Source organism: Oncorhynchus mykiss, chromosome 9, assembly GCF_013265735.2.
Source record: "Oncorhynchus mykiss isolate Arlee chromosome 9, USDA_OmykA_1.1, whole genome shotgun sequence".
Lineage (NCBI taxonomy): Eukaryota > Metazoa > Chordata > Actinopteri > Salmoniformes > Salmonidae > Oncorhynchus > Oncorhynchus mykiss.
The window spans coordinates 3,253,949-3,269,217 of record NC_048573.1 but is presented as its reverse complement, the minus strand read 5'-3'; the positions used below and the strand labels follow the sequence as shown (position 1 = coordinate 3,269,217).

At 44.5% G+C, this 15,269-nt stretch overlaps 1 protein-coding gene across 1 annotated transcript; it reads left to right on the top strand.

Moving 5' to 3' along the window:
* The first annotated feature begins 3,588 nt into the window (after nt 1-3,588).
* si:ch211-149b19.2 lies at nt 3,589-8,841 on the top strand. Its single transcript, XM_036987071.1, has 2 exons — nt 3,589-3,851; nt 5,286-8,841. Exon 2 carries the CDS (start codon nt 5,379-5,381, stop codon nt 7,827-7,829), a length of 2,451 nt encoding a protein of 816 aa, XP_036842966.1. The 5' UTR covers nt 3,589-3,851; nt 5,286-5,378; the 3' UTR covers nt 7,830-8,841.
* Nucleotides 8,842-15,269: the final 6,428 nt, after the last annotated feature.

Genomic DNA, 15,269 nt, shown 5'->3' with positions numbered 1-15,269 from the left:
ACTTCAAGCTGGTGTGATTTGGGTTGGTTTTGATAAGCCAATAGGTGTGATTTGGGTTGGTTTTGATAAGCCAATAGGTGTGATTTGGGTTGGTTTTGATAAGCCAATAGGTGTGATTTGGGTATTAATAGGTTTATATAAACCGGTAAACTACAGCATCGAGGAGGTCTAGGGGCTTCGTTTAGGTTCTACTGATGTTGCAGTGTTACTTCCTACTTCCTACTTCCTGTTTCTTCTGCTTAGGGGGAAACGTAATTTATTTATTACAAAGCTAAAAGTTTCAAAACCAAATAGTCAAGTTGTCTAATTAATTATACATTCAACCCAAGAAGAAGAAGAAGAGAATAGAGAAATGTCATGAATAAAATTCAGACAGTTAGAATATAAAATAATAAAATAGAATTGAACGGTCCTATATTGATAGGACAGATTAGTAGCACCAGTGTCGGCCCGTCATTCAGGGCAGGTAGCGCAGAGCCCCACCTGTGTTGAGCCCCACCTGTGTTGAGCCCCACCTGTGTTGAGCCCCACCTGTGTTGAGCCCCAACTGTGTTGAGCCCCACCTGTGTTGAGCCCCACCTGTGTTGAGACCCACCTGTGTTGAGCCCCACCTGTGTTGAGCCCCACCTGTGTTGAGCCCCACCTGTGTTGAGCCCCACCTGTCCACACAAAGATCATAATATACAAAGAACCAGTCAAAAGATTGGACACACCTACTACATTGTAGAATAATAGTGAAAACATCAAAACTATGAAATAACACATATGGAATCATGTAGTAACCAAAAAAGTGTTAAACAAATCAAAATATATTTTATATTTGAGATTCTTCAAAGTTGCCACCCTTTACCTTAATGACAGCTTTGCACACTCTTGACATTCTCTCAACCAGCTCCACCTGGAATGCTTTTCCAAACAGTCTTGAAGGAGTTCCCACATACGCTGAGCATTTGTTGGCTGCTTTTCCTTCACTTTTCCGTCCAACTTATCCCAAACCATCTCAATTGGGTTGAGGTCGGGTGATTGTAGAGGCCAGGTCATCTGATGAAGCACTCCATCACTCTCTTTCTTGGTCAAACAGCCCTTACACAGCCTGAAGGTGTGTTGGGTCATTGTCCTGTTGAAAAACAAATGATAGTCCCACTAAGCGCAAACCAGATGGGATGGTGTACTGCTGCAGAATGCTGTGGTAGCCATGCTGGTTAAGTGTGCCTTGAATTCTAAATAAATCACAGGGTGTCACCAGCAAAGCAGCATCACACCTCCTCCTCCATGCTTCATGGAAATACACAATGCTGTGGTAGCCATGCTTGATTGTTTTTGCGACTGCACTTGAAGAAACTTTAAAAGTTCTTGACATTTTACGGATTGACTGACCTTCATGTCAGTGCTTTCTGTGGTGGTGGGGCAGCCAGCAGAAAAATACGGAGCGTAGGGGTTGGTAATGTTCTGTAGTTGCGCCATGATTGGCTCAGTGTTCTGTCACTCATGGGGACACCACGTCACCTCAAAATCTACGGGGAGAGCTTGAAAATTCAAGCCCCTCGGGTGCTGCCATAGAGTTACATTAGAAGTGCCCATCCAAGAAGGCTCATGGTCATTGGCCAAAGATAAAATGATATCTACCGTAGCTTTGTACCTGTACATGTCAACGTCATACTTTCAAAATCGTAGCTAGCAAGCTAGACAAGCAATCGTCAATCCAGCATGACTTCTGCCGCATTTCAAAACAACTGGAAACTTGGAACTGGGAAATCTCAGGCTTCAGTGAGTTCAAGACAACTGGGAACTCGGAACTGGGAAATCTCAGGCTTCAGTGAGTTCAAGACAACTGGGAACTCGAAACTGGGAAATCTCAGGCTTCAGTGAGTTCAAGACAACTGAGAACTCGGAACTGGGAATTCTCAGGCTTCAGTGAGTTCAAGACAACTGGGAACTCGAAACTGGGAAATCTCAGGCTTCAGTGAGTTCAAGACAACTGGGAACTTGGAACTGGGAAATCTCAGGCTTCAGTGAGCTCAAGACAACTGGGAACTTGGGAAAAAAAACGAGCTCCGACTGGGAAAATAGGTTTTGAACGGTCATCCAACTCTGAATTCCAAGTCGAGAACTCTGGCCTCTTTCTAGAGCTCCGATCTGAAGATCACCGACGTCATGATTCAACCTTGTTTTTTCCCCCACAGTGCCCAGTTGTCTTGGAAGCACCATAAGTGCAGAGAATGCCAGACTGTAATGCCAAAATTTGCACACAAGGATCGCTGTGAGAACAGCACAACAAGGTGAGTCCAAAAATGTATTGTATGCTGCTGCATTAATGATGTAATATGCCAGGGAGATGTGTATACTGTAGCTAAGAGAGTAATACTAAGTGTATGTTGTGCAGTAATATACCAGGGAGATATGTAGACTGTAGATAGGAAAGTAATACTACGTGTATGTTGTGCAGTAAGCTGTTAGGGAGATATGTATACTGTAGCTAAGAAAGTAATACTACGTGTATGTTGTGCAGTAAGCTGTTAGGGAGATATGTATACTGTAGTAATACTAAGTGTATGTTGTGCAGTAATATACCAGGGAGATATGTAGACTGTAGCTAAGAAAGTAAAACTAAGTGTATGTTGTAAAGTGAGCTGTTAGGATGTGCTTCGCCCTAATCATTTGGTCCCTTTCATTACTTCGCCTACTGTTCTAACTTGGTGGTGTACATGTAGCCTATAGCCTGTTTAAGAGAAATTGCATCATTGGATATTGTTAAAGCTTTCATTGTCTGCTTTCTATGCCCCCCCCCCCCCTTTATTTATCATAAGGTCCTGACTTGGTGTACAGGGAGAATTCTGTAGCTGCCATTCAAAAGTGCCGAACAAATAGTTATATTGACAAAGTCCATGTCTTAATAGAAATTATGGATTTGCCTTTTATCCGCTTATCTTCCCCTTATGCCATTGTTTAGTACATCTCAACTGTCAGTAGAAAGGCAGTAAATGAGGCTGAATGAACTGTTTCGCTGCCAGACAAGGCTTCACTAATAGCCAGGTGTAGCGGCGGTAAGAATTAATTCCCATGGTGCTGGAAAGAAAGCTCTGCTGTTGGGACAGCTTTATATAGACCCTAACAGTTTGTGGGCACCGTTTGTCACCGTTATATAGTGCAATTAATGTATTGTTTAGTGTTGTATAGCGGCTTTGCTGTCACGCATTTACAACATTTTGGGGAGCTTGCCCCAACAAGATTTACATGCTAAAATCGCCACTGTGTAGCACCAAGACCCCTTGAAAATGATCAATACACTTCTTGTGTTGGCTTTACGAAACCCTCCTATTAGGGGGTTAAATAGCTTATAGAAAATGTGTATGATAACTTGAGACGCGCGACCTAGTTAGCTCGGATTCTCTTCTATTTTGCCCGTCTTCTATTTTCCTCTGCTCTCTCTGCCCCGTGATGTTTTCGTGTATCCATCCTTGAAGGCGTGGTGGCACCCCGCCGCGCGCTCTCTCTCTCTCTCTCTCGCCTCCCTCCCGACTCTAGGATCTCTATCTCCATCTCTGTCTCCGCCCCCAATGAATGCATCGTTTCATTCATTCACCTACTGTATGCAAAGGGTAGCGAGTCGCGTTCACTGACAAATGAACGACGCACCAACGACGCACCAAGAAGGACACGCAAGTGTATCGTAATCGCTTTGACAAAAAAACAACTAAAAAACGATTCAAAATAATCGTGGATTTTCTGCTAAATAACTGCAAGAAAACGCGATCATTCTAAGACGTTCTGTGCCTCCCTATAGGCTGATAACGTTATGGATTCCTTGACAAGGTCGACAGTAACTTCAGGTAGTGGAATACGAGCGAAAGGTACGTGTGCATGAGGCGTGGGCTAGTTTATTTACCAGTTGATTGTGTGTAAAGCTGTCGTTTCCGGTATAAACGTCAATTTAGATTCATATGTTTTATTTAACTCACAGTAGGTTTCAGGGATGTTTATATATTAACCTATAGGCAATAGATGAGGTGAATATAAGGGCTGGTGTCAATGATGGTCCTGATGAGCTTTAGATTTTCAGGAAGATAACCCAGGAGAGGAGGGGAGAGGAGAGAACAGGAGGGGAGGGGAGGGGAGATGATAGGAGAGGACATGAGAGGAGGGGAGGGGAGGGGAAAGGAGAGGAGATGAAAGGAGATGAGGGGAGAGGAGGGTATAGGAGAGGAGAGGAGAGGAGAGAACAGGAGGGGAGGGTAGGGGAGAGGAGGGGAGGGGAGAGGAGATGAAAGGAGATGAGATGAAAGGAGATGAGGAGAATAGAGGAGGGGAGGGGATAGGAGATGGAAGGAGATGAGAGGAGAGGAGGGGAGGGGAGGGGATAGGAGAAGATGGGAGTGGAGAGGACAGGAGGGGAAAGGAGAGGAGGTGAGGGGAGAGGACAGGTGAGGAAGGGAGGGAGGGGAAAGGAGAAGATGGTAAAGGAGAGGAGATGAGGGGAGGTGAGGAGATGAGGGCAGGGCAGGGGAGAGAAGTGAGAAGGGGAGAGGAGATGAGGGGAGGGGAAAGGAGAGGAGATGAGGGGAGGGGAAAGGACAGGAAGGGAGGGGAGCAGAAAGGGGAAGAGGGGAAAGGAGAGGAGATGAGGGGAGGTGAGGGAAAAGGACAGGAGAGGAAGGGAGGAGAGGGAAGAGGACAGGAGAGGAAGGAAGGGAGGGGAGGGGAGGGGAGAGGAAGGGGGAAAGGCGAGGAGATGAGGGGAAGGGAGGGGAGGGGAAAGGAGAAGAGGGTAAAGGAGAGGTGAGGGGAGAGGAAGGGAGGGGAGGAGAGGGGAGAGGAAGGGGGAAAGGCGAGGAGATGAAGGGAATGGAGGTGAGGGGAGAGGACAGGAGAAGAAGGGAGGGGAGGAGAAGAGGGGAGGTGAGGGGAGAGGAAGGGAGAAGAGGGGAAAGGGGAGGAGATGAGGGGAGGAGAGGAAAGGAGAAGAAGGGAGGGGAGTAGATGAGGGGAGATGATAGGAGAGGAAGGGAGGGGAGGGGAAAGGAGAGGAGATGAAGGGAGGTGAGGGGACAGGAGATGAGAAGGTGGGGGGATATTTAGTTTAGTCACATCTGTACTTCAGAGTATCATCAGTGACAACAAATGTATAATTCTGACACTGCTATGTTTTCTTCCAAGCAAATATTCAAAATGTGTGTTGAGAGAAATCATATCTATTTTCCTATTTCTATTTTCCAATAACACATTTATTGTACTGCAATTCAAGTAAGCCTAATGACTATAATATGCATTTGGTCATTCTCCACCAGGCTATCAATGTGAAGATCAACCATTGACTCCAACAACCAATCAATTCACTTCAAACTGTACCTGAGGGTGTTCTAGAAGACAACGCTATTGCCATGGAAACGCCCCCGGGTTCCAAGCGGAGGACGGTGGTCGCACAGATGGAGTCGCCCCGCGCAGGGGGTGTGGCTATGCTTGTTGACGTCCTCGGCAACACAGAACCCAACACCAACCGGGGGGTGGAGCCTAAACTCAATCTCCAACTGTCGCCAGGTGAGGCCTCCCCCCATGTCGCCGCGGATACCAGGAAGTTGAATGGAGGACTTGGCAGTGGCACCTCCCCTTCCTGTCTGAGGGCTGATTGCACGGGAAAGGAGGGATCATGGCAGAGTAAAGGAGAGAGTATAGATGTGAGCGGAGGAGGGAGAGGAGGAGGGGTATTAAAACCACTAACAACGCCTGAGAGAGAGGAAGCTAAGAAAAGCAGGATCCCTATGGCTCTCTCCTTGAAAACGGACACACACACCCACACACACTCCTCACACACCACACACACGACCACTACTAGCAGCGACCGAAGGCTGAGGTCTCCCAACATCAAACACACCACGAGCCCTAAAACACACACACACCGAACAGAACACACCTGGGATGCCAGCTCCAAAGTAGAACACTCCAGAACCCATCACTTGTCTGCGGTGAGCTCCAAGCCCTCGGCTTCCAGAACCATGCAGGGTTCTAAGGATAATCAGAAGGGTTCTAGTTCTAAAGGTCCTGCTCCACCACTCGCCCCTCTGGCCACCTCAAGCCCCAAATGTAGAACCACCGTTGACGTGATGCTCACATCAACCACCTCTGACATCATCACAGGGGGACGAGCTTCGGACTCTGACCTGTCGATGGGATCACTAGGGGTCAAGGGCAACACACCCCATAATTCTCCATTCCTGACCCCTGACCCCTTTGCTACGGCAACGGACAACACAGAGACGACTCTAGAAAATGCAGCTCGCCAACTGGAATCCAAAATGGCCGCCAAAGTCTCAGAGGGGTCGTCGACAGGGACGATGACATCACAGAGCGGCACCTGTCTGATAGGAGGGGGAATGTCCGTAGGACCTACGCTATCCCAGAAGGCCATGCAGCAGAGTGACACGGCGGCGACGTGCGAGGCCCTGGAGAGGGACGTCCATCCCCCAGAGTATCGCCGGGATGACGGGCATAGCCAAGACGATTGCGCAGGCCGGTTGCTGTGGGAGACCAAGCCACCTGGAGTCCCGCTGGGAGACCCGAGTCACGTGGGAGATGGAAATGTCATCGCCGTCACCGGCGGCAACAACAATGAAGCGTCGTCAAGGGCAACGGAGAAGGGGAAGAAAGAAATGGGAAGAAAGGAGGAGAAGGATAAACACCAGCCAGCCACCAGGACCTGGAGCTCCAGAGTGTGTAAAGAGGCCGGCACCATGACTAACCCCAGCGAGGTGAGGCGTTCCTGGGGTGAGGCCCGGAGGGAGGTGGGGGTTCAGGCTGTAGTGGAGGTGTGTGACCGCTCCGCCACTACCAGCCCCCGCCTGCTCACCCTGTCCCTACGCACTCACCGTGGCAACGCAGGGAAACAGGAAGGTGTTGCTAGTGACGGACAGAGAGACACAGACTCACGGTCCAATGGGCTGACAGCTGGGGTTCAGAGGGGGAGTATCCTTGTCTGTGACCTCTGCATGGACCAGCAGGTCAGAGGTCAGGGGTTAAATGGAGAACTGGGGCCTTTGATTGGTTTACAGAGCTCTCAGTCAAGGTTGGTCACACCGCAGAACCAGGAGGAGGGACTGAATGCAGTAGCCCCGCCCCTGTGCTGCATTCCTATTGGCCTAGCCCCATTCCAACACATCTGTCAGATAGACATCGAGCTCTGCAGCCAATCAGAGCACCCGAGCAGTAAAGATAAGCTGCCGACCACCAATGAGGAGCTGCCGACCACTGTCACCAACGACAAGCAGCAGAAACCATCCGAGACCCACAGCAAAGCTAAAACTAGACAGACAGACAATTCAGGTACCAAGACTAGCCACAAACACAGACCCCACTCCTCTCCTTCCCACTCCTCCTCTCACAGGACCCACAGACACAAACCAGGCTCGGGCAGAGACAAACAGAAACCGGGGTTGGAATGGAACCAGACTGGATCGGACCTGTTCCAGCCAGACCCAGGGAAGAGTACCACCAAACTGACTGCGGAGAATCCAGAACGAGCTGGTGACCCCGAACAGGAGAGGAAGGACTCTGGGCCGGTGCAGAACGTGGTTTGGGACGAACAAGGGATGACCTGGGAGGTGTACGGCGCGTCGGTGGATCTAGAGAGTCTGGGGTTCGCCATCCAGTCACACCTGCAGTGTAAGATCCGAGAGCACGAGAAACGCATCGGAACACTACGGAAGTCTGTCTCCCTAGAGGTTCCCTCTCCGGGAGCGAAGAAGTGGAAGGAGAAGAAGAAGAAGAGGAGCGTTTTCCGGTCAATATGCCGACCGGGATGCTGCAGGAAACCTCCCGCGTCGCCCGCAGGGAAGTGATAGGACCTCGGAATGTTTGGAATGTTTACAGACGAAACATTCTAGAACGTTCTAAATCTAGATTGTAGATCCGTTCTAGAACATCACCCGCCAGGAAGCGAGAGAATTTTCAGGAACGTTCGTGGGCATTCCAGAATGTTCACGGATGGATATTCTAGAACAACATTATAGTCACAGGAGGTTGGTGGCCCTCTAATTGGGGAGGACGGGGCTCGTGGTAGCGACTGGAGCGGAGTTAGTGGAACGGTATCAAATACACCCAAACACCTGGTTTCCATGGTTTCCATGTTGTTTGCTGCCATTCCATTGACTCTATCCCAGCCTCCATTATTATGATTGCTCCTCCCACTCGGCAGCCTCCCACTGGTTCTAATCTGGAACATTCTGGAACAGCAAACCTGTTCCTGAAATGTGATTAGGAGGATACATTTTCTACGGTTGTATCTTGGAGTCGTTCTCGGAAGGAGAAGAGATGTTCAATCCGTCAACTGTTGGTAGCACAAGGACACAAAAAACAAAACAGAAACTATGGACAACTTTCACGCATTGTTATGATACCACGTATCTGCTGTTAGCCAAGAACAGTAGCCACACGAACAGCAAGGTTATGTCCCAGAAGGCACTCTGTTACACCCTACTTATAGTGTGCTACTTTTGACCAGAGCCCATACAGGGAATAAGGGGGGGTAGGGGGGGGGGGGGCATTTTGGGACACGGACCATGACCTATACTGTATCACTGTATCATTGAACGAAGAAGATGAGTTTGTAGCTAAAACTGGAAAAAATGCAATACGATTTATATGATTCTCAAGTATGTATGAGAGTAGCTACAATACACTGTTTATCGACATCAGCTGTTTTTCACTGAGGAGAGACTCAATATATATTCATATCAGCTGTTTTCACTGAGGAGAGACTCAATATACATTCATATCAGCTGTTTTTCAGTGAGGAGAGACTCAATATACATTCATATCAGCTGTTTTCACTGAGAGACTCAATATACATTCATATCAGCTGTTTTCACTGAGGAGAGACTCAATATACATTCATATCAGCTGTTTTCACTGAGGAGAGACTCAATATATATTCATATCAGCTGTTTTCACTGAGAGACTCAATATACATTCATATCAGCTGTTTTCAGTGAGGAGAGACTCAATATATATTCACATCAGCTGTTTTCAGTGAGGAGAGACTCAATATACATTCATATCAGCTGTTTTCAGTGAGGAGAGACTCAATATACATTCATATCAGCTGTTTTCACTGAGGAGAGACTCAATATACATTCATATCAGCTGTTTTCAGTGAGGAGAGACTCAATATACATTCATATCAGCTGTTTTCAGTGAGGAGAGACTCAATATACATTCACATCAGCTGTTTTCACTGAGAGACTCAATATACATTCATATCAGCTGTTTTCACTGAGGAGAGACTCAATATACATTCATATCAGCTGTTTTCAGTGAGGAGAGACTCAATATACATTCATATCAGCTGTTTTCAGTGAGGAGAGACTCAATATACATTCACATCAGCTGTTTTCACTGAGAGACTCAATATACATTCATATCAGCTGTTTTCACTGAGAGACTCAATATACATTCATATCAGCTGTTTTCAGTGAGGAGAGACTCAATATACATTCATATCAGCTGTTTTCACTGAGGAGAGACTCAATATATATTCATATCAGCTGTTTTCAGTGAGGAGAGACTCAATATATATTCATATCAGCTGTTTTCACTGAGAGACTCAATATATATTCACATCAGCTGTTTTCACTGAGGAGAGACTCAATATACATTCATATCAGCTGTTTTCACTGAGGAGAGACTCAATATACATTCATATCAGCTGTTTTCAGTGAGGAGAGACTCAATATATATTCATATCAGCTGTTTTCACTGAGGAGAGACTCAATATACATTCATATCAGCTGTTTTCAGTGAGGAGAGACTCAATATATATTCATATCAGCTGTTTTCACTGAGGAGAGACTCAATATATATTCATATCAGCTGTTTTCACTGAGGAGAGACTCAATATACATTCATATCAGCTGTTTTCAGTGAGGAGAGACTCAATATATATTCATATCAGCTGTTTTCACTGAGAGACTCAATATATATTCACATCAGCTGTTTTCACTGAGGAGAGACTCAATATACATTCATATCAGCTGTTTTCACTGAGAGACTCAATATACATTCATATCAGCTGTTTTCACTGAGGAGAGACTCAATATACATTCATATCAGCTGTTTTCACTGAGGAGAGACTCAATATACATTCACATCAGCTGTTTTCACTGAGGAGAGACTCAATATACATTCATATCAGCTGTTTTCACTGAGAGACTCAATATATATTCATATCAGCTGTTTTCACTGAGGAGAGACTCAATATACATTCATATCAGCTGTTTTCACTGAGGAGAGACTCAATATACATTCATATCAGCTGTTTTCACTGAGGAGAGACTCAATATACATTCACATCAGCTGTTTTCACTGAGGAGAGACTCAATATACATTCACATCAGCTGTTTTCACTGAGGAGAGACTCAATATACATTCACATCAGCTGTTTTCACTGAGGAGAGACTCAATATACATTCACATCAGCTGTTTTCACTGAGGAGAGACTCAATATATATTCATGTCAGCTGTTTTCACTGAGGAGAGACTCAATATATATTCATATCAGCTGTTTTCACTGAGGAGAGACTCAATATACATTCATATCAGCTGTTTTCACTGAGAGACTCAATATACATTCACATCAGCTGTTTTCACTGAGAGACTCAATATACATTCACATCAGCTGTTTTCACTGAGGAGAGACTCAATATACATTCATATCAGCTGTTTTCACTGAGAGACTCAATATACATTCATATCAGCTGTTTTCACTGAGGAGAGACTCAATATACATTCACATCAGCTGTTTTCACTGAGGAGAGACTCAATATACATTCATATCAGCTGTTTTCACTGAGGAGAGACTCAATATATATTCACATCAGCTGTTTTCACTGAGGAGAGACTCAATATATATTCATATCAGCTGTTTTCACTGAGATACTAAATATACATTCATATCAGCTGTTTTCACTGAGGAGAGACTCAATATACATTCATATCAGCTGTTTTCACTGAGGAGAGACTCAATATACATTCATATCAGCTGTTTTCACTGAGAGACTCAATATATATTCATGTCAGCTGTTTTCACTGAGGAGAGACTCAATATACATTCATATCAGCTGTTTTCACTGAGGAGAGACTCAATATACATTCATATCAGCTGTTTTCACTGAGAGACTCAATATACATTCATATCAGCTGTTTTCAGTGAGGAGAGACTCAATATACATTCACATCAGCTGTTTTCACTGAGGAGAGACTCAATATATATTCATATCAGCTGTTTTCACTGAGGAGAGACTCAATATATATTCATGTCAGCTGTTTTCACTGAGGAGAGACTCAATATATATTCACATCAGCTGTTTTTCACTGAGGAGAGACTCAATATATATTCACATCAGCTGTTTTCACTGAGGAGAGACTCAATATACATTCATATCAGCTGTTTTCACTGAGGAGAGACTCAATATACATTCATATCAGCTGTTTTCACTGAGGAGAGACTCAATATATATTCATATCAGCTGTTTTCACTGAGGAGAGACTCAATATATATTCATGTCAGCTGTTTTCACTGAGGAGAGACTCAATATATATTCACATCAGCTGTTTTTCACTGAGGAGAGACTCAATATATATTCACATCAGCTGTTTTCACTGAGGAGAGACTCAATATACATTCATATCAGCTGTTTTCACTGAGAGACTCAATATATATTCATGTCAGCTGTTTTCACTGAGGAGAGACTCAATATATATTCATGTCAGCTGTTTTCACTGAGGAGAGACTCAATATACATTCATATCAGCTGTTTTCACTGAGAGACTCAATATATATTCACATCAGCTGTTTTCACTGAGGAGAGACTCAATATACATTCATATCAGCTGTTTTCACTGAGGAGAGACTCAATATACATTCATATCAGCTGTTTTCACTGAGGAGAGACTCAATATACATTCATATCAGCTGTTTTCAGTGAGGAGAGACTCAATATATATTCATATCAGCTGTTTTCACTGAGAGACTCAATATATATTCACATCAGCTGTTTTCACTGAGGAGAGACTCAATATACATTCATATCAGCTGTTTTCACTGAGGAGAGACTCAATATACATTCATATCAGCTGTTTTCACTGAGGAGAGACTCAATATACATTCATATCAGCTGTTTTCACTGAGAGACTCAATATACATGCATATCAGCTGTTTTCACTGAGGAGAGACTCAATATACATTCATATCAGCTGTTTTCACTGAGGAGAGACTCAATATACATTCACATCAGCTGTTTTCACTGAGGAGAGACTCAATATACATTCATATCAGCTGTTTTCACTGAGAGACTCAATATATATTCATATCAGCTGTTTTCACTGAGGAGAGACTCAATATACATTCATATCAGCTGTTTTCACTGAGGAGAGACTCAATATACATTCATATCAGCTGTTTTCACTGAGGAGAGACTCAATATATATTCATATCAGCTGTTTTCACTGAGGAGAGACTCAATATATATTCATGTCAGCTGTTTTCACTGAGGAGAGACTCAATATATATTCATATCAGCTGTTTTCACTGAGGAGAGACTCAATATATATTCATATCAGCTGTTTTCACTGAGGAGAGACTCAATATACATTCATATCAGCTGTTTTCACTGAGGAGAGACTCAATATATATTCATATCAGCTGTTTTCACTGAGGAGAGACTCAATATACATTCATATCAGCTGTTTTCACTGAGAGACTCAATATACATTCATATCAGCTGTTTTCACTGAGGAGAGACTCAATATACATTCACATCAGCTGTTTTCACTGAGGAGAGACTCAATATATATTCACATCAGCTGTTTTCACTGAGGAGAGACTCAATATACATTCACATCAGCTGTTTTCACTGAGGAGAGACTCAATATATATTCACATCAGCTGTTTTCACTGAGAGACTCAATATATATTCACATCAGCTGTTTTCACTGAGGAGAGACTCAATATACATTCATATCAGCTGTTTTCACTGAGGAGAGACTCAATATATATTCACATCAGCTGTTTTCACTGAGGAGAGACTCAATATATATTCATATCAGCTGTTTTCACTGAGATACTAAATATACATTCATATCAGCTGTTTTCACTGAGGAGAGACTCAATATACATTCATATCAGCTGTTTTCACTGAGGAGAGACTCAATATACATTCATATCAGCTGTTTTCACTGAGAGACTCAATATATATTCATGTCAGCTGTTTTCACTGAGGAGAGACTCAATATATATTCATATCAGCTGTTTTCACTGAGGAGAGACTCAATATATATTCACATCAGCTGTTTTCACTGAGGAGAGACTCAATATATATTCACATCAGCTGTTTTCACTGAGGAGAGACTCAATATATATTCATATCAGCTGTTTTCACTGAGGAGAGACTCAATATATATTCATGTCAGCTGTTTTCACTGAGGAGAGACTCAATATATATTCACATCAGCTGTTTTCACTGAGGAGAGACTCAATATACATTCACATCAGCTGTTTTCACTGAGGAGAGACTCAATATACATTCACATCAGCTGTTTTCAGTGAGGAGAGACTCAATATATATTCACATCAGCTGTTTTCACTGAGGAGAGACTCAATATACATTCATGTCAGCTGTTTTCACTGAGGAGAGACTCAATATATATTCATGTCAGCTGTTTTCACTGAGGAGAGACTCAATATATATTCACATCAGCTGTTTTCACTGAGAGACTCAACATACATTCACATCAGCTGTTTTCACTGAGGAGAGACTCAACATACATTCACATCAGCTGTTTTCACTGAGGAGATCATAGGTGGTATTTTGTATAATAGTTTAGACTAACACTAACAGAAATACATTAATTATACATTTTACTGTGACACAATGGAATACACTGTATTAGTACTGTATAGGAATGGAGCAAGAACCCTGTAGTATAGGGCTTCACGAGTGCTTGAAGCGTCACCACAGACCCGGGTTCGATCCCAGGCTGTGTCACAACCAGTCGTGACCTGGAGTCCCATAGGGCGGCGCACAATTGGCCCAGTGTCGTCCGGGTTAGGGGAGGGTTTGGCCCAGCGTCGTCCGGGTTAGATTAGGGTTTGTCCCAGCGTCGTCCGGGTTAGAGGAGGGTTTGTCCCAGCGTCGTCCGGGTTAGAGGAGGGTTTCTCCCAGTGTCGTCCGGGTTAGAGGAGGGTTTGTCCCAGTGTCGTCCGGGTTAGAGGAGGGTTTGGCCCAGTGTCGTCGGGGTTAGAGGAGGGTTTGTCCCAGTGTCGTCCGGGCTAGAGGAGGGTTTGTCCCAGTGTCGTCCGGGTTAGAGGAGGGTTTGTCCCAGTGTCGTCCGGGTTAGAGGAGGGTTTGTCCCAGTGTCGTCCGGGTTAGAGGAGGGTTTGTCCCAGTGTCGTCCGGGTTAGAGGAGGGTTTGTCCCAGTGTCGTCCGGGTTAGAGGAGGGTTTGGCCGGTGGGGGCTCTACTTGGCTCATCGCGCTCTAGCGACTCCTTGTGGCGGACTGGGTGCCTACAGGCTGACTTTGGTTGTCAGTTGAACGGTGTTTCCTCCGACACATTGGTGCGTCTGGCTTCCCGGGTTAAGCGGGGAGGGTGTTAAGGAGTGCGGTTTAGTGAGTCGTGTTTCGGGGGACTCGACCTTCGCCTCTCCCGAGCCCGTTGGGGAGTTGCAGCGATGAGACAAGATTGCAATTGGATATCACGAAATTGGGGGGGGGGGGGGGGGGGGGGGGGGGGGTAAAATACAACAACAACAACAAAAAACACTGTGGCAAGAAATAACTTATATTTATCTTATATTTGATCACATTCCAGAACTTCAAAATAACTTTATTAATATGATACAGTATATGATCACATTCCAGAACTTCAAAATAACTTTATTAATATGATACAGTATATGATCACATTCCAGGACTTCAAAATAACTTTATTCATATGATACAGTATATGATCACATTCCAGGACTTCAAAATAACTTTATTCATATGATACAGTATATGATCACATTCCAGGACTTCAAAATAACTTTATTCATATGATACAGTATATTGTAGCGCTCAGTTTTAGCTAACTCATAGTAGCTCTACTATTCCATTAACTTTCCCAAGATGTCCCCAGGTGTTCTAGAAATGTGTTCTAGACGATCCCGTGAATTTAAATGGAATAAACAGGAGTCCTGTGAGTCCTCTAACCAGGATATCTGGAAAATGTGGGCTGTGGGAAAGT

Excerpts from the sequence above, each read along its gene's own strand:
- si:ch211-149b19.2 (XM_036987071.1), top strand. The coding sequence starts at position 5,379 with ATGGAAACGCCCCCGGGTTCCAAGCGGAGGACGGTGGTCGCACAGATG.